This window comes from Gadus chalcogrammus, chromosome 21 (genome assembly GCF_026213295.1).
Source record: "Gadus chalcogrammus isolate NIFS_2021 chromosome 21, NIFS_Gcha_1.0, whole genome shotgun sequence".
Classification (NCBI taxonomy): Eukaryota; Metazoa; Chordata; class Actinopteri; order Gadiformes; family Gadidae; genus Gadus; species Gadus chalcogrammus.
Genome location: NC_079432.1, coordinates 3,810,640 through 3,830,347, shown reverse-complemented (window position 1 = coordinate 3,830,347; position 19,708 = coordinate 3,810,640). Strand labels below are relative to the sequence as shown.

At 47.5% G+C, this 19,708-nt stretch overlaps 3 protein-coding genes across 4 annotated transcripts in view; 2 read left to right on the top strand and 1 right to left on the bottom strand.

Annotated features, from left to right (window-relative positions):
- The first annotated feature begins 6,268 nt into the window (after positions 1-6,268).
- eif2b4 (eukaryotic translation initiation factor 2B, subunit 4 delta) lies at positions 6,269-13,444 on the top strand. Of its 2 annotated transcripts, none has more exons than XM_056581027.1 (13): positions 6,269-6,447; positions 7,023-7,060; positions 7,239-7,401; positions 7,820-8,047; positions 8,567-8,649; positions 9,385-9,476; positions 9,811-9,925; positions 10,201-10,277; positions 10,441-10,543; positions 10,656-10,783; positions 11,681-11,858; positions 12,319-12,499; positions 13,140-13,444. In XM_056581027.1, the coding sequence occupies exons 1-13, from the start codon at positions 6,426-6,428 to the stop codon at positions 13,337-13,339; spliced, it is 1,608 nt and encodes a 535-aa protein (XP_056437002.1). In that variant the 5' UTR covers positions 6,269-6,425; the 3' UTR covers positions 13,340-13,444. The 2 variants fall into 2 exon arrangements, with proteins under 2 accessions (XP_056437002.1, XP_056437001.1); XM_056581026.1 differs by having other exon boundaries at positions 6,345-6,447; positions 7,823-8,047.
- Positions 13,324-16,615, bottom strand: atraid (all-trans retinoic acid-induced differentiation factor). The gene is made up of 7 exons (XM_056581043.1): positions 16,330-16,615; positions 16,044-16,177; positions 15,811-15,879; positions 15,410-15,481; positions 15,173-15,294; positions 14,698-14,798; positions 13,324-14,221 (listed from the first exon to the last, which is right to left on the bottom strand). Exons 1-7 carry the CDS (start codon positions 16,420-16,422, stop codon positions 14,117-14,119), a joined length of 696 nt encoding a protein of 231 aa, XP_056437018.1. The 5' UTR covers positions 16,423-16,615; the 3' UTR covers positions 13,324-14,116.
- An 807-nt stretch (positions 16,616-17,422) lies between these two features.
- The window catches only part of snx17 (sorting nexin 17), a 29,890-nt gene continuing 27,604 nt past the window's right edge, over positions 17,423-19,708 (top strand). Inside the window, exon 1 of the mRNA XM_056581030.1 lies at positions 17,423-18,494. Coding sequence (XP_056437005.1) covers positions 18,435-18,494 — 60 coding nt within the window. The 5' untranslated portion in view covers positions 17,423-18,434. The remainder of the gene's footprint in view (positions 18,495-19,708) is intronic.

Here is a 19,708-nt window from a genome sequence, read left to right as displayed (position 1 = left end):
TCTCTCTCTCTCTCTCTCTCTCTCTCTCTCCCTCCCTCTCTCTTTACTGCTGCCCCCCGCCCCCCCCCCGTCCCCTATGGGTGAGCACAACTGGTGTGGGGGGGGGGGGGGGGGGAGTTGTGGGTGTTGGTGAGGGGGTGAGGATATGGATTTCCTGAATGTGATGCTGGAGTTTGAGATCAGTGATAGAGTTCGTTAGTGACAATTTATGGGCTGACCAGGTGGCCGCGGTCAACATTGAGCCGACGAGAGTATGCTACATAGCATAAAATATAAATATGTTACTGGGCTATTTTATGCTAGATGGATTCTTATTGCTAAGCTTCTGTTATATAGGAAGGACCCCCCTCCCCACACACATACACACCCGCACACACATACACACACGCACGCACTTACGCCTGCCCGCACGCACGCACACCCACACACACACTATCACCACTATGCCTATTAAAATATTGTATTTTTGTACATCCTGCCACTTAATGTACACACATATTGTATGTTGTACGTCCTGGCACTTAATGTACACACTTATTGTATGTTGTACATCTTGGCACTTAATATACGCACGTATTGTACATTGAACATCCTGGCACTTAAAAATAGTACTTAGCATCATGTAGCATCTTATCCTAGCTGTCTTTGTTGTATACGAGTAATGGGTTAACCTAGTGATTGTTAGTGCTTGGCGCTTGTTTCTACGAACATCCTTACTGTACCGACAGTGATATATTGTTGTTTCTTTGTAATGTACTTATTGTAAGTCGCTTTGGATAAAAGCGTCTGCTAAATGCCCTGAATGTAGATGTAGATGTAGGCTATATCCCTCCGCTCAAGTAAATATTCTGTATTATCTAACACACAAAAAACAACAAAATATGCAAACAAAATGTCCACAATAAATCAAAATGGACAACACTGTACCCTGGGCTTCGTCCATGACAGAAAATGACTGGATGACTGTTTGAATACGGTGTTTTGAAGTATTTCGTTAGCCTTATAGCATACTCGCCTAAGTCATATTTTAAGGTTCATCTTGTATTTGGTGTCCGAAATGCCTAAATCAAATTGATGACTTTGGCAGATAGTTATCATGGAATGTCAAAAGCAATCTGATTGGCTTATGACATAGCCAATGATGCACAATTTGGCCTAAATAGGACTTAGGCAATAATGCTATGAGGCAAACGATTTACACCCACTAACCCCCACACCAAACCCTCACCCTAACCCTAACATTGCGTATTGTTTTTTTTTTTTTACGATACATCAAAAAACTGAAAAAAATTCAATAAACCAAGGAGCTGATATAATGAATGAGCCAGGAGCCCCGAAGAGCCCCAAACGCATGGCCGGCCTCAGCTGTGACCAACAGACGGTGTCGCTGTTAACCCAAACTATAGGCCCGCTGTTCCCCCGGGCCCCCGTAACCACGAACCCCCCGCCTCAAGCTGCAGTTGTTTCAGGAGCAGGCCTTCATGTCATCATTCTGCCCCCCCGACAACCACACTCACCCCCCCCCCCCCCCCCCATCCCTGCTCTCTTCCCTCCTCTTTGCTCGCTTTCGTTTTTCTTCGACCAAATAATAGCAGAGGGGGGGGGGGCTGAACAGAGGGAAAACGCTGGGTTGGGGTCGGTGGGGGTGTAGGGTGTCTCAGGCCCCCAGCGCGAACAGCTGAGAGGTGTGATTTCACAGGCAGGCCCCCTCCCTCCCCTTACCCACCCACCCAGCCCCCCCCCCCCCCACCAGCACCACCACCCCCACCAGCACCACGACCGCCACCCACCCACCCAACCGGCCCCCTGTCAGAGCCGCTGATTGGGCGGGACAGGGGGTGCTGGAGAGGTCCCCGGGCCCCCCCCCCCCACTAAAGGACACCAACAGGTGGGGGTGTGGGCGGGGCCTGTCCCTGCCGGGCCGGCATAGAAAAGGCGGCCGGCCCAGGCCTGATCAGAGCACAACCAGCGGGCCGACTGACACACAGGAGGAGCGGGGGGCCAAGGGTCGGTGTGACGCAGCCAGAGAGCGAGGGAGAGCCAGGGAGAGAGAAAGAGAGAGAGGGAGAGGGGAGTTAGGGTAGGTCTGGAGGAGTGTGAGTGGTTTGAGTTGGGGCCGGTGGTGGCGGTGGTGGTGGTGGTGGTGTCGTGGTGGTGTGTGGGACAGAGTGTCCAGAGCCTCTGCGTCGGCGGTGGTCTTTCCATGATAAACTTTTTAAAAGCCTGGGAGGTAAGTGGTCTGGTGTTGGCGTCGTCGTCGTTGGCCCGGCGAGGGCCGCCAGGGGAGGGTTCGACGTGTGGAGGTACCGGTTTTGCGTGTACATGGTGGTCCTCATGCGTCATTGTTGTGTTTGATTCTCCTCACGTGTTGTCGAGTAGTGCTAAGCGGCAGGCGTAAGAAAAACAGTTGTTGGACACAAACGCAAACACACAGACGCACACACACATACACACACACACACACACACACACACTGCAACACCTTGGGTCAAATGGCAGGGGGGGGGGGGTGTCTGACCAGTGAGGTTAGGGTGGGTAGCAGTGTCCCTCATAGGGCTGTGTAGCTGTGAACCCCCACATAGTGGGGTTGTTGACCACATGGTGGCTGAGAAGGCTAGTAGTTAGCATGTAGGGCTTTAGCTTAGCAACAGTTCAGCTAGTCAGCGGCGTTGGCTAAACCGGCACTGACCTCCAAGACGTCCTCTCCATGCACTGCAAGGTGAGTACAATGTGTGTGTGTGTGTGTGTGTGTGTGGACTTTATAGTGTGACTGGATGTTGTATCAGTGTGTACTCTGCTTATCATGACTTCATGAACGTTTCTGAGGTTTATTTATTCATCCTTCTGTCCAACGCGAATCCGTCCATTCCGTTAAGGTTGCTCTGACATGATGCGCGTGCGTTTGTTTCTTCTGTGTGTGTGTGTGTGTGTGTGTGTGTGTGTGTGTGTGTGTATGTTTGTGTGCTGTATGAGTGTGGGTTCTGTGTGTGTGTGTGTGTGTGTGTGTGTGTGTGTGTGTGTGTGTGTGTGTGTGTGTGTGTGCGTGTGTGTGTCTGTGTGTGTGTGTGTGTGTCTGTGTGTGTTGTGTGTATATCTGCATGTCTGTATGTGTATGTGTGCGTATGTGTGCGTGTGTGTATGTGTGTGTGTGTGTGTGTGTTTGTGTTGTTTCAGGAGTAAACCTCCATCAATGTGGTCAGTACATCAGCTCTGTTCAGGCTCCACACAGTCCTTTGTTTCAAACCCAATCATACGATTAACCCTAAAAGAGTACTGCCACGCTAAAGCCTCAACCTGTCACCCCATCTCATCCCATTGGACGGCCGAGGATTTGTGACCTCAAAAATCCTCCTGTCACCCGAACCCCCAAAACGAAATCTAACACTCAACGAACGACCCAATCACACCTCAGCAGCATAGCGCCTGCCTGCATCTGTCCCAGTAGCTCGCCGTCTCCTCTCCCAGTGCGTCTCCCAGTGCGTCTCCCAGTCACAGCTCTCCATTGTTGCTCCGCGGCAGCTCATTCCCGCCGTGCGGCCTGTGAAAGGCGCCTCTGTGCGAGTGTGTGTCCCATCAGGAGGACCAGTTGTTGCTCCTTGTGAGGACATGCTTCCTTATATGCCCATATGAATACGCCAGTTATGGAATGTAAGGAAGTGTGTGGTCTCAAGGGGTCAGGATCACCGCGGCAACACCGGAAGAAGACAAGAGAAAGTACTCCCCATCTTGCCCTGTTCTGTGTTAGGGCGGCTAACTGTGTTTATTTGTGTGGGTGTAGTGGACCTGTGTTACTTTGACCCCTGGCATGATTTATTCCAGTGATTGATTTTTTTATTCTGGATTGATTGATGATGATTGTTAAATGTTTCGATTAATTGTGTTTTTTTTGTAAATGTTTTCAAATGAGCTTGTCTCAATCCCCATCTGAAAGTGTGTGTGCGCGTGCCCATGTGCTTAGGTGTTCCTGTTTGTGTGCGTGTGTGTGTGTGCTTGCCAATGTGTGCGTGCGTGCCTGTGTGTGTGTGTGTGTGTGTTTGTGTGTGTGTGTAAGCGTGTTTTGTCTGCTTTTGTGTGTGCCTGTGTGTGTGTGTGTGTGTGTGGGGGGGGTGCCTGTATGTGTGTGTGTGTGTGTGTGTGTGTGTGTGTGTGTGTGTGTGTGTGTGTGTGTGTGTGTGCTTGTGTGTGTGTGTGTGTGTGTGTGTGTGTGTGTGTGTGTGTGTGTGTGTGTGTGTGTCTGTGTGTGTGTGTGTGTGTGTGTGTGTGTGTGTGGGTGGGTGTGTGTGTGCGTGCACAGCCTTTCCATTGAGACAACAGGTGAAGGGCTCTTGGATTCTCCCTCCCTTTTACCATGCACTAGCAACAGTTAGCATGTGCACCCCTTCCCTTCTCGGAAAGAATTTCCTCCCCCCTCCTCCCCAACTGCTGACAGTTGGGAGAGATTGACTGGGCACAGCTGTCACCCATTATAGCACCCGTGCACTTTAAAAAAAAAGTGAAGGGGGGGGGGGGGTTGTTCTGTCATTGGGGCTAATGTTAGCCAGGCTAGAGGACTCACAATTGGTCAGTTGAGAGGCATACTTTGGAGCTTTGCAGTAATAATACCGCTAGAAGGCGAATGCTAAAAGCAAAAGATGAGATTTTGTTTTTCCCTGAAAAGAAAATCTCGTAATTTGCGGTCAAACGTTTGGTTTTGGTTTTGAACTTTATACTGACCTGTAGCTCCCTCTCTCTCTTGTCTCAGGTAAGGCTCAAGAACGCGATGACGTCACGGCCGTTCTGCGGTGACGACGTCTACCGTCCTCGCAATCGTTCTTCTTCAGCGCTCTCTTTCTCTTTCCTGTCATTCCCATCACCTGTCCTTCTCACATTCCCTCTCATATGTCAGAGCCTCTCACTCTCGCTTTCTGATTTCCAAACGTCTCACTCTTTCTTCCTGCCTCTCGTAGTCCTTCTCTCTCTCTCTCTCTCTCTCTCTCTCTCTCTCTCTCTCTCTCTCTCTCTCTCTCTCTCTCTCTCTCTCTCTCTCTGTTCTGTGGATCTCCCTCTGGCAGCTGAAGCTACACGCCTTGCTGTGGCTGGTCAAACGGAACCAAGTCAGGTGTTTCTGTGAGGTTTGGTCCCTTTCAACCAGCTACTGCGTCGTGCATTCAGTCAGCAGACATCAACGACAATCAAAGAAAAAAGTTGCATGTTACTGAAGTTCCTGTTGTGGCCGCTAGACGGCGGTATTTCCCCATTGCATTGGCCTAGTGATGTCGGTAATGGCAACTCCTGATTATCGGCTCTGTTTTTTTAGATTATTTTAGATTATTTCATGTAAGTAGTGTTGTCTGAAATGGTTTTGTGTTGTGATGCTGTTTGTTGGAAATAAAAATATTTGATTGGCAATATTGATGCAGTTTATATTTGTTTAAATGTTAATTTACTGTGTTTGAACATTTTGGGATTCTCGCAAATTCTCCCTGTATTAATTTCAACACCACCAGCAATATTATCATCTTCATCCGAAATCATATTCTTGTAGCACTCTTACCTTCTTAGTTACATACAATGATCAACTGCTCAATCATCACTTAATTGAAAGCAATTTTCAGAATGACATAATTCAACCTGCTGAAGAGAGAAATCTAGTGGTGTTGTAAAATATTCTCTAATTACACATTTTTCAAAAAATAAAATAATGATAATAATTCTGTGTATAGGCCTATTCATTTATATATACATTTTATATAACTTATACCATATATATTGGCTCATAGGCATTAAATAAACTACTCTAATCTCAAGAATTAGTTAGTAACACATAATCTAGAGCATTAGATTTCAATTTTGTTGGTCTATTTAAAAGCTTTAATAAGCTATATACCAGTACAATTTTATAAGAACGCTTTCTAAATCTCACCATGCAAAATAGAATTTAGTAAGTGACAGTTCTCTAATGTAGGTCTACTTACTTCCAGAATGGTTTCTTGACTTATAGAAAGAAGTTATGTTGGCGGATATAATCTTTCAGAAGAATATGATAAAAAAAATCGAACATTCAAAGACTATCTAAATTAGAATAATTTTAATGAAATTAAACATGCCTGTTCTCCACTAGTTGAACTCCTCATTAGTTCACTACCGCTGGTATCCACCGGGAGGCGCTGATGCCTGTTCATCACTAGTCGACCCCTTCAGTGTTTCAGTACCGCTGGTGTCCACCGGGAGGGGAGGGGGGGGGGGCGCTGATGCCTGTTCACCCCTAGTCGACTCCCTCAGTGGTCCACTACAGCGGCTGTCCACCAGGGGGCCCTGATGCCAGTTCATCACTTGTCGACCAGCTCAGTGTTTCAGTACCGCTGCTGTCCACCGGGGGGCGCTGTGAAATCCAGTCACTAGTCCTGACGGTGAGGGTCGGGAAGCTCCGGAGCGGCGTCGTAAACATGGCAGACAGCGGGGTGACAGGTGAGTCTCCTGGAGAAACAACAGTTTACTACAAGAAAACATGCCGCTATTAAATAACTAACGCTTCGTGGTGAGTGCTGGTGAACGATCCGTGACACAAAAAGTGGAGTGTTTCCACAGCTCGTCCCCTGACGAACAAGTTGATGGTTAATTTGTAGCGCTAGCGTTAGCACTAGCATTACCGGCGGTGGCCGCTTGTTACATGTTGCTATTGAAAGTTATTGCATCATCCGTCTATGTACGCATCAATGTGTGAAAAATGAATTGTCATATTCGATCCGATTAGCATTGTGCTACTTGTTGCTTCTGTTGAGCCGACTCACTTTAAGGACGTGGTTGCCATGAGGCTCAGGGACCAAACTTGAGTCATCCATCCAGGAGCCATCTGGACTGTGGGGGCTTGGGTCAGCGTCACGGTGGAGGCTGCTGGGCACTCAGGGGACCGTGTAGGGGACCGTGTAGGGGACCGTGTAGGGGACGGTGTAGGGGGTGTAGTGGACGGTGTGTAGGCTATGAGATTCACAACACATGCAACTCTGATGTGAACAAGAACTCGTCCCTCGCTTTTGTTACAGATGGAGCTGAGAAAAAAGAAGACATCACGAGAGTAAAGGTGAGTCTTCATGATGGACGTTTCAAACACTCTCGGGAGGTTTGATATTGTTGTTGTTCTGAAAGACAGATGGCTTTATGGTACATAGTAGTAGTACCATAAAGTACTAGTGTAAATAGTAAAGTGTTTAGAAGACCAGCCAGTGACCGATCTACACGCACCGTCCTGTCTGCGGCAGAATGAGGGGAAGGAGCTGTCGAAGGAGGACAAGCAGAGGCTGAGGAAGGAGAAGAAATCGCAGAAGAAGAACAAAGAGAGGAAGGATGAGCAGGACGCGTTGGCGAGCGAGAGGGAGAAGAACTGCGCTCCCTCCACGCTTTCACAGCCGGCCGCGCATAAAGGTACAGGACGGACGGTCACTGCAGCTCTGCCTGTGGAAAGGATGAGAATACATCACAGTTTATAGTGTTGTAGTAACCATTGTTATTTGTTGACTATTTGTTTAGACAGTGGTCATTCGTTGATCGTCAGTAAATACAGAGTCTTTTTATATTGAGTAAAAGTAGGCTTATATCACTTGATCTATGCTTTTTTGCATGAGCTTAGTATTTATCCAATGCTTGGTTCTTCACTTGAAAGTATAAGGATTTATTTACGCTGAGAAATCCTCTCATCTCCCTCTCACCCGCCAAGAGCAATTTCTTGACCTGCTTTCTCTCTGTGTGTGTGTGTGTCTCTCTCTCTCTCTCTCTCTCTCTCTCTCTCTGTCTCTGTCTCTGTCTCTGTCTCTCTCTCTCTCTCTCTCATCCCCCCCTCCAGCAGAGCCGGCCGTCTCTCCACCCGTCCAGGCGGCCGTCTCGGAGCCCCCCGCCCCGGCCGCCGGCGCCCCCCCTGCAGACAAGCCGGCCAAGAGCAAAGCGGAGCTGAAGGCGGAGCGGAGGGCGCGGCAGGAGGCCGAGAGGGCCTCGAAACCCGGCAAGAAGGGGGACCCGGGGCCCCAGTCCACGGCCGGCAAGCCCAAGGCCCCGCCCAGCGAGCTGCAGCCAGGTACCGGAGCACCGGGGGGCGGGACAGGCTGGTGGTTCAGCCTAGTGGTTTAGGCTGGTTTGACTCCCAGCCTAAAGGTTCGGGGTTCGATCCCCGAGGTATGCACTCTACCTGCAGGTGTCCTTTATCAAAACGCCTCCTGCTTATTTAGTAAATTTTGGGCATTTTATGCCCCAAAAGGCGCTTCTATCTAAAACTACATTCATTCATACACACATTCACACACCGACGGCGGGGGGACAGCCAGCTCTGCCAGCAGGGGGATCAACCCGCTCTACCTCCTGTGCTAAGCCGAGCCAAACCCTTACAAATATTTAAGTAAATAGTGCTACATAGAATTAAGATTTTCTGCCTCAGGATGTCACAAGCAACGTAAAGGGTTTATTGTTGTAATGGCCCCCTTCTTCTTCTTGTTAAATCTCCAAATGTTAAGAGACTTGAGTACTCAATTGTCTTCTCATTAATTTGTGAAAGCGTTTGTTCTCATCGTGTTTGTGTTTGTTCCTGGTGTTCCTCCAGTGGTGAAGAGGCTTCCTGAACACGTCCAGGTCGACAACCCCGAGGTTCTAAAGAAGCTGGCCAAGAAGTTGGAAAGGCAACAGGTTGGTACTTGTTTGCGTCTGCTTTCAGGCTGCCCCCAAAAACACACCAATATACATCGGGTCGTTGGCCGCCATCCGAAGCGCGTCGCATCCAAAACGACGAGGGCGATCGATCCAGGCACACGATGCGACTTTACATAGCTACAAAAACAATGGCCGCTCATTCAAGCCAGTGTTTGATTTCTCAACTGTCATGACGAGAGCTTGCGTTCCTTACCTGCATGTGACTGACACTAGCACTCCTCCTAGACCCCCGGTCGCGGTGCTGTTCTGAAGGTATCGTTGTCAAGTCCCCGGGGCCGTACCCCCGTGTTTTTTTTTCTTCCGTTGTTGGGTTAATCGGTCTGTGTTATTTTGGAAATGGGTAAACGCTCACTGTGTTTGTACACCGGCACTATGATAGAGAGTCACACACACAAACAGATGGCTGGTTTTTGTCGTGTCGTGTTTGTGATTAGATTAGTTGAGTTGTTCCAGAGGTTAGTGATTTGCTGTGCTGTTTTTTATTTGCTTTGTGTGTGTCTTGCTGTGACGCGTTCGGTCCGATCAACTGACCTTTTTGATCAACAATTTGCAAAACACCAATCGAGAAATCATCACATTTATTTTCCCTCAATAATCCAAAACGTTTTTTTTTTTGTAAATTCTTAAAAACGGAATGGATTCCCGCAAAGCCCGCTTAGGCAAAGCTGAGCTGTACTGAACTCTTTCTCCTGTTGCCCTGACGACCTCCAGATCCCCCTGCGGTCAGACTACGGCTACAAGGTCAGCCTGTTCTCCCACCTCCACCAGTACAGCCGCAAGGCCCCCCTCACACAGCAGCTCAGGTAGGCCCCAGAGCACCTCCTCCACACACACTCGCACACAGCAAACCTGCATAGTGGGGACCCTTTATCCTAAACTGCATACAAGCGTTCACTAGTCACACATGTCATTATTAAGCTGGTAGGTGGCGATCTTTCCAAAGGATGCATACATACGGGTGGACTGCAGACTGTGGTGTTTGAAACTTTACAGCCGAGTCAAACGTGTGTGTGTGTGTGTGTGTGTGTGTGTGTGTGTGTGTGTGTGTGTGTGTGTGTGTGTGTGTGTGTGTGTGTGTGTGTGTGTGTGTGTGTGTGTGTGTGTGTGTGTGTGTGTGTGTGTGTGCGCGCTCTCCAGCATCCCCTCCACGGTGATCCACCCGGTCATCGTGCGGCTGGGTCTGCAGTACTCCCAGGGCATCGTGGCGGGCTCCAACGCCCGCTCCGTGGCCCTGCTGCACGCCTTCAAACAGGTACCTCCCCCCCACCCGCCCACAATGTATCACAAGGGCCAATCAGGTACCCCCCACAATGTATCACAAGGGCCAATCAGGTACCCCCCACAATGTATCATAAACCTCAGAGCTTCGGATGTGAGCTTGGAATTGATATGTGTATTGCATTAGCTTATGGTTTTAAAACGTGTTTTAAAACAGCATCCTATTAATATGGCCAATGTCAGTATTGCCCTGGTCTGTGAGTCAAAGTTTCTGTAAATGTTCTGAATCCGTTTTCTTTGCCCTTCAAGGTCATAAGGGACTACGTTACCCCTCCAAACGAGGAGCTGTCTAGAGATATGGTGAACAAGCTGAAACCCTATATTAGGTATTTGAGAAAACAAGTTTACATCCAACTTACCAAAATATCATCAGCAGACCATATCGTTTTTGATATTGTGCTAGATGGTGGGGCAGGCAGTAGGTGACATATTTTTCTGTGGTCCACATTATGAACACATAATATGTAAGTAAAAACGTTCTCCTTTCAGTTTTTTAAATCAGTGTCGCCCCCTGTCTGCGAGCATGGGCAACGCAATCAAATACATCAAGAAAGAGATCTCTAATATTCCCAGTCAGTGCAAAGAAGAAGAGGTGATTGTCCCCATCATTTCTCGATTCCACAATCAACAGAACGCCCATCACAAAAAACACATACGATCGCTCCCTCGACACCATTACGAATCCCTTTTCTCGCCACGCTCAGGCCAAGACCAAACTACAGGACTGCATCGACCGCTACATCAGAGAGAAGATCGTGCTGGCGGCCAGTGCCATCTCCAAGTACGCCATCGAGAAGATCAGCGACGGTGACGTGATCCTCGTCTATGGCTGGTGAGGTTCAGACACATCTGCTCTGAGCCCGGGAGAGGCAGGGGTCTTCCCTGAGCCAGGGTGCAGCCCACCCGTATTTTATACGCAACGCTGGAGCGACTCAAACGCCATGGATGACCTCCATGAAGATCCCTCAGTAGCGTGTCCATATCAGGGGTTCCCAAACTCTTCTGGTCAGGCCCCGTCTTTGGGAAACGGAAGTCATTTGTTTACGTACCGTCAGCAATTTGGCCATTCTGCCTCGCTGCAACACATTCAATTCTCCCTTCTGTAGTGTATTTACCAGTATATTACACAGTTGACGGACAGAGTTCCCAAAGAGAACACACTACAAAAGCGAGAGAATCGAGACACATAACACAAGAGCAGGCCCGGAGCTATACAACATGATGCCCTAGGTGATATTTCCGAGCGGGGGGGGGGGGGCTTCAGCGAGCTTCAGTGATGGTTTCAATAACAATTCAATAGCTGTTCCCCATTCCCCCCATTCTCTATTCCATTTCGAAACGTGTTTGGACAGCATGTTTTATTTCGCTTGTTTCATTAAAATTCATTAATTAATTAAGGCCGCCACCAGGGGGTGCCCCCAACGCTTTTGTCGCCCCCAACGCATTTGCCGCCCTAGGCGACCGCCTAGTTCGCCTATGCCTAGTAGCGCCGGCCCTGCATAGGAGTACATTTAAATGTTTTAAATCCCAGAAGGGAAATGTGAGATTCGTAGGACACATTGTCAAGCAGGTAAGGGTCATAAGGACATGATGCCGAAGTTGGCCTACATGTAGACCACAGGTGGACTTTCGCATCCTGAGCTCCTACCCGCCTCACCTCTGAACCCACCATCCTACCCTCCACGCAACTCGACCTAACCTCTTCTCCCCTCTGGTCGTCGTCCCCCAGCTCCTCATTGGTCAACCACATCCTGTGCGAGGCCTCTGAAAAGCACAGGAAGTTCCGGGTGATCGTGGTGGACAGCCGGCCGCGGCTGGAGGGGCGCGAGGCGCTGCGGCGGCTGGTGAAGCACGGGATCAGCTGCACCTACGTGCTCATCTCCGCCCTCTCCTACGTGCTGCCCGAGGTGCGTTCAATCAAACTTTATTCGTATGTCGCGACGTGCTGAAGTACCAAATGGCTCACAAGGGGGGAGTGGCAGAACGAGATCATGAAGTACAGTTTAAGAGGATTAAACTGAAAGAGAAAAAAACGTCAAAAAGCAACAACAAAAAAATCGGATTGTTTTAAAAAATGTTTGTAAAAGACATTGACCGATGGTGAGAGCTGAGGACCGTAGAAACGTAATGCTGCTTCCCCTTAGGTCTCAGTTCAGCACCATAGGAACTGGTTTGCTGTTCCTGTAAGCAAGACAACCACTAATGAGGTTCCCAGCAGACTTCTAAAGGTCATGCAATTCTGATAACGACAATGAGCTCTCGGTTGTGACAACTGTCTTCTCCCACTTCCCTAGTCTCGAAGCTCAACCTCACAGTGAGCCTCTCCCTGAAATACCTATCTGGTGTTTATCATCCGCTGACTGACAGGTATCCAAAGTGTTCCTTGGGGCCCACGCCCTATTGGCCAACGGCTACGTGATGTCTCGCGTCGGGACGTCCCAGATCGCCCTGGTGGCCAAGGCCTTCAACGTGCCCGTGCTGGTCTGCTGCGAGACCTACAAGTTCTGTGAGCGGGTGCAGACGGATTCCTTCGTGTCCAACGAGCTAGGTACGGCCTGCCGCGCCTCGCCTCGCTCCCATGCCCCGACCGCCGTGAAGCAGTCCAGGGCAGGGCCAGGGTTGTTTTGATCCACAGCCCAAAGATTGTGTGTTCGATCCCTCGATGGGCCGCCTCCTGAACGCTCGTCCTATCGACGAATAGGAATACTACGTCACTTTGGGTAAACGTTGGTTTGCCCAAAGTGACGTAGTATTCCCATTCGTCGATAGGTCGACGAATAGTTGTCAACCTATCCATAGAGTACAATTATTCTTTTCTGAATAGTTGTACTCTACGGATGTGTACTTTGAGGATGGAGGATTGTTTGATTCTCGGCCGAGGTTCTGGGTTCGATGCCTCGTGAGGCTCAATCCTGAAGGCTCTAATTTTGCATTAATGAAATGTGTCTTAAATGCGACGTCGCCTTCGGTAAACGTTGCATCTGTTAAATTACTAAATACTCTACGGATGTGCACTTAGAGGCCGTGTTAGCGAGAACTTTATCGACTCGCCGAAAGACGCACACCGTTTTAATTTCTCAGACTGACGAGCGCGTCAAGCGTGATCGGCGCCATCGACTTCCGATCCTCGTTCCGACGAATAACGCGGCCAAAAAACAAAACCTAAAACGTGAACATGTGACCTCCAGACGACCCGGACGACCTCATGGTGACCCGGAAGGGGAAGACCCAGCTGGAGGGCTGGCAGCAGGTGTCCCAGCTGGGCCTGCTGAACCTGGTGTACGACGTGACGCCGCCGGACTTCGTGGACCTGGTGATCACAGACCTGGGCATGATCCCCTGCACCTCGGTGCCCGTGGTGCTGCGGGTGAAGAACGTCGACCAATGACCTCACACACTCTGTCCCACTCACACACCATCGAAAGGGCCGTGCTTCTGGCATGCAATAAATATATATCTGAATACGACATGGTTGGTTGGTTTATTGTTATTCTTTTGGGTTTTTTTGGGGGGGGGGGCAGAATTAAAGATTTATTTGTATATATCTATAGATTGATATGAAACTTGTTCAATAAACCAATGATAGAATCCCATGCTATATCCAAAGGGAAAAATTTTTTGAGAGGGAGGGTGACATATTTTCTCAAGGCAAATACAGTTTAAGTGAAGAACCAAGCAATGGAAAAGGTTTATGCAAAATACAGCATAATCTTAGTTTCGCAATAGAAACTATGAACATGCGTATGTACATTAAAAAAACAAAAACGTATTATTGCTCAAAATACATACAGCAACAAATTCTTAAAAGTAAAATTCTGCGTCCATGTAAACATTGAGCCCTTTCAAATCCCTCCAAGGTCAGTTCTATCAGTTTAAAACACAGCTGATGACCTACAGTCGGTTGCATCAGATAAAGTTATTAGTAAAAGGTTGTTAAAAACATAAAATCATTTTTAAAATACAAATAATGTCTTCTTGGATGCCGTTTCCCTTGATTGAGACAGACGCTTTGAAAAATAAAATAAATCATAAAATAAAAATACAGTTTGGAGTAGTGGCAACATGTTGTCAGTAGTAAATGAAAATGGTGTCAGTTTAAAACGTGTGGATATTAAAAACAAGAAGCAAAGCTTCCAAGCCAGGGAGGGGCCAGGGTTTAAAAAGGTCAGTTGGTCTTGACTTTGCGTCTCTGGACGACCCAGAGCAGGATGGACAACATCACCATGCCGACCCCAATCGGAGCAAACACCTGGATGAACGGGAACTCCCCCTGTAAAAGCGTAGGATTCATGAATTAAAGTGACGGAGGAAGAGAGGAGAGACACCAGTAGGGTTCAACCGACAATGGGACCGTTTTCTGACCCCACCCAACCTAATCAACAGATAACAGTATTTAGGGGGAGGGGTTGGCCACTACTATTACTACTTGATTAGACATTTAGCAGAAGCAGCTTTAATCCAAATCCTCCAAAATAATGTCCTTAATTAACATGTAGGGCTTAAGCTTCTGAATATTTGGCTGATGCTTTTGTCCAAAGCGACTTACCATAACCGCGTTCAACACTGAAGATGCCAACCAAAAAGTGAGAGAATCCTGGAAGAATACATAATTCTTTGCCGCTTAAGTTTAAAATGCAAATGCTGCAACATAGAGACCTTGCATTTTTTCTTTTCTATGCCGGCCGGAGGTAACATTAGACTGCGAACGTTGAGGTCTCTAGCTGACCAGCCCCCGAGCACACACACCTCTCGACGACATTTGTATCCATGGTAACCGTCGATGCAGCGGCAACTGAAGAACCCGGGTCCGTTGGGGGCACAGCAGGAGTTCTCCGGGCAGAAGAGCGCTGTGGGGACGTTTGTAATGTCGTGAGAAGGGTTTCAGGGGGACGTAACGTTAGACAAAAGGACAGCTCTATATAGTATAGGGACATTTGTAAATATCAGACTTGACATTAGTATTTACATTGTGGAAAATCTAACAGAAAATATGAACTGCACTGTCTTCAAGGTGGTGTTTTAAAATTACATTTAGGAAATCAAGGTCTGAGGGCAAAAAACTTTATGAGGAACAACCATTTCTACAAAGTAACATTTATGCCCAATATGTAAAATATGGAATATGCCTAAAATACAGCATAATCAGTGTTTGTCAGTCTCTCAACAGAAGCTACTTGCGCTTATACAAACGGCATGTACTGTGGAACTGCGCTGGACTCACTCATGTGTCTGGTTTCATTGCACATGCTCTTCTGACCCCGACAGATAACACTTCCCTCAGAGACCGCAATCGATTCCCATGATGCATTGCCTCCAGGGCACAGCAGGTTGGTTGGCAGTAATCTAGACAAGGGGCGTCAATAAAGCAATAAAAAGCACCTGATCCAACAGGATTGGACTGGTCACAATGGTGTAGTATAGCGCAAATAAAGTCTGAGCTTCGGAACGCACTACTTACATTTCATTTAAAGCAGAACAGCCTTGAAACACAAAGTCACTGATGTTCACAATGGGGTTGCCGCTGAGGTCACTGGGTGGCAAAGGAACACAAAAGTTATGATAGTAAAACGTTTTTATCTATAAAATAAATGTGATAAAGTTCAATATTTATACTTGTATGCATTTCAAGTTAGTTGCATGTGTTTTGTTAATGAATGGCGGCAAGGCAAACATGACCGTCTGGGACAGACATCACTGCGGCTGTTAAAAGATTGACTGTCTTATAGCCAGCCAAACCGATGACCTCTTGATCTCAGGATTGTGATTGACTTTCGGAGGAGACTGTTCTAATCATCAAACGTTGCGATAAGGCTCCAGCCTTTGTGGTGTATTCACTGAGGCCAGAGAGAATTCACATACATGACAACCGCTGTAGACGCATCTTGTAGGTCGTCGATCTGGACCAAAGAGCAGTTTGACAAGTCCAACCTGCAGATCAAAAAATAAATACACTGTAAAGTTAAGGGGGGTGTAAGAGAGACATCTAGCTGTCCTCAGCTATATGAACTAGCAATCATCAACCGAGAATTATTTTATAAGAAGGGTTAAGATGATGCAAGTGTAAGGTTAGGTCTCCTCCATTAAAGGCTCACCCTATGACGTGCACCGTGGTGCTGGAGTTGAGATTCTGGAAGCAGCATCGTCCCTCGACCCGGCCGTCGGAGGAGGAGCAGAAACGGCCCACCACGGTGTCGTTTAACAAAGTCCCGTTGCAAGTGTGACATATCTGCAATTGAAACACAGCAGTAAGTGGTGAGACTACACCACATCCCATTATGACAAAACTCTCTGACCTCATACAAAAAGAGGCAGCTTCACAGATTTACATTTCAGTTGTAGGTGATGTACTCCAAAACATATCTAGTCTTTTATAATTACCTGCAGGTCGGCAAGATGGCAACTTGTGTGTATTATCAAATTAATGATGAAGACAACCACTGCTGGTCTTGGCTGGAGGCAACCAGCTTTCATTTTGATCGAGTAGTCATAAGACCATAATATAAATTAAAACCCTCTACCCATCAAGTCTATTGGAGGGTATTCTTTAGATAAAAATCCCTAGGCGGTGTTAAAATAAGACAACATCTCCCCGGCTGGCCTTAATCCAACTGCGGGGTTTCTGTTCGTATTTCAGTTCTATGAGATTGAAACTGAAGAGGTAAACAAACGTCATGTGTTTTGAGCGCAGTCACCCTCTTCGAGCACCTCCTTCCTGCGCAGCGTTGCGCATAGGCTCACGATACATAGGTACAAGTTTTACCTTATATTTTCCCTCAACGTAATTTCGTAAAGGAAGTTATTCACTCAAGATGCAGCCACCTTTATTATTAACGAATTATGAATGGGAAATCTTGCCCAATAATTAAAATCTTGAATCGGATTGTAAGACTTTCGTTAAATCTTTATTTGATTGTTTTTTATGTATAGTTTAGTGAAGATTTTCAAGCAGGCTAAAACAACGGAAAATAATTTGAAGACGCTAGTTGAAAAGATGACTTTACCAAGTGACACATGCAAATGTATCATATTTTACAGTGTCTCACAATTAAAATACTTGATAGGCCTACATAAAGAAACTCATGGTTTAAACCATGAGTTTACTTTCTCTCTCCGACTCTCTCTCTTTCTCTAGCTCTCTTTCTCTTTTCCTTTTTATCCCTCTCCATCTCACTCTCTCTTCATGTCTTTCTAGCTCTCCCTCTCTCTCTCTTTCTCTGTCACTTTGGAGAGAACCATTACAGAGGAAAGCTACATATAACGGCTTTTTTCAGGTAAAACCGGATACATTCAAACAGACGTGTAAACATGAATACTCTCTTTAAATATGTATAAAACAACGACATGGTAAATTCATGTCATATATATTAAAACAGCGCCTCAAACACGTTGTGTAACATCAAACAGCCACCCCTCTAGTGAACAGCAATGGTTTGACCCGATGGATTGTTGCATTGCTGCTTGATGGGCCATCAGATACATATTGAACACGTTAAAGACAGAGGACACCTTTGTCGACCCGATAGCTCGGCTCATATCGCATCTTTTCTCCTGTTATTATCCCCTTCTGTGCATTGTTTCTCTTAAATCTCGTAATAATACCGGACAACCCCCCAGGTTTGCCTGCTTGTCCCCGCTGGTTCTGCGTTACTGTGGACTCCTCGACGCGGGGCTTTGCGGGAACAAACTGCACATTTTCTTCCTGAAAGTTGACCAGGATACGTAATTTAACGGACGTGTCTACGTGTGAAAAACAGGTATTTACGGAGGGGGGCATTTGTGACTCATCCCCCAAATGAGAAGCGGACGAGGTAACAATAAAGGTATAATTATTATCACTGGCTCAACATGGCTGCTTCCCTGGCGGTGGGGATAAAAGTTTAGCCCAGATGTGGGAGAAGTTTGATACGAATGGTTTCCTCTGGCATTCGAGTTACTGGCTAAACGAAACTTGTCACCAGTCTCTTCCAACCTGGTGCGATTCTACCGCTAGAGAGCTGGCCCCTAACACCGTTCTGTGGACCGAGAGCTGGCCCCTGACAACGCTCCGTGGACTGAGAGCTGGCCCCTGACATCGCTCCGTGGACCGAGAGCTGGCCCCTTACACCGCTCCGTGGACCGAGCGCTGCCCCCTGGCACCGCTCCGTGGACCGAGAGCTGGCCCCTGACACCGCACCGATCCGTGGACCGAGCGCTGCCCCCTGGCACCGCTCCGTGGACCGAGAGCTGGCCCCTGACACCGCACCGCTCCGCGGACCGAGAGCTGGCCCCTGACACCGCTCCGTGGACCGAGAGCTGGCCCCTGAGAGCGGGCCCCAGACAACGCGCCGCTCCGTGGACAGAGAGCTGGCCCCTGACCCCACACCCCTCCGTGCACCCCACACCGCTCCGTGGACGGTGACTGCAGTGGCCCCGGTGACGGTGGAGAGTAGCCCGGAGCCAACGGGGCTGTGAAGGACTCACTGCGTCGATCCTGGTCGTCTAAAATGCATTTCTCTATACCTGAGACAGAAGTTCGTTCGGGGGATAATGGATCAACCTTTGTGGTGAGATTAATTTTGTTAAATATTTTGATATCTTCAGTTCACACACCCTATATGCCCATGTTGCTTCTACTGTAGAAAGGCCGTTACATGTAGCTTTCCTCTGTAATGGTTCTCTCACCGAAGTGAAAGAGAGAGGGATATACAGTTATACAGCCTCTCACTTTGTTTATTCGACCCCACTGACCATATCCAAACAGCTTGCTTCTTCAATGGGGACCAAGTGTGTCCCTCTAATATAGTCAACACAACCCAACACAACCTAGTCAGTAGTCCTTAGCCATACTACCTCAGAGCCGGATATCCATGTGGACATGGTTAACATGTTATGCAATCCAAAATACTTGCAGCAAAGTTACCAGTGGTTGCCTAATCGAAACAAACCAGCCAACATTGAAACCTTCTGCTAATAAGCTGAACCAACCAGACAAGGCCAGCCTCTCACATGTGAATGCACTGGTGTTGTTGTGGAGTTGTCATTGCACTTGATGGATTGGATCAACCCATCACAACCCATTCCCGGCCCTATATGCAAACGAAAGCCCGGTGTTCTGTGAATGTTCTTCTCAATATGTGCCGTTTGAACCCATGTTAACTATTCCAGGTTTATTCCATCAAGCTGCGTTTTGTTATTGTTGTACAGTGTTATTTACAGAGTTGCTTCCCCTTAGCAACTCTGAGATCAAAGTATTAGTGAGGCTGTATGTATCTCTGAGTTCACCTCCTTGTGGTTAACAATGGTCTTGCAGTAGGATAAGTGCTTATGAAAGGTATGTGACTCACCAAGGGATGGGTATTATGTATATTTAATATTATGATCAATAGTAATACTCTTATTGTTTAGTTCAACCCTGTAAACATCTGCGTTTAACATTTCAGTTTGGCCCAGACACGTTTATTCTTCCAATAAAAGCCTCTTATTCATGGGATCAATAGTTGTATAATGCTGCACACAGAGTTGTGAGTAATGCTAGTTTTCCAGTTGTTCTATCTCTGGGATGCAAAGTTATTTCTGGGTAAAGTCTTGACACTCTGCTCTGCATGCTGGGTTTCACAATCTCTATCATTATGTGCTTTTATAGGTACAAATGAAGGTCTGTCTGTCTGTCTTTGTCCGTCTGTCTGCGTGTACACATTTGTCACGAATGCCCAAGAATCCAGATTCATTTTAGGAGGTCTAAGCATTGACACAGATAATATGCAGTGGAGAAGTGACC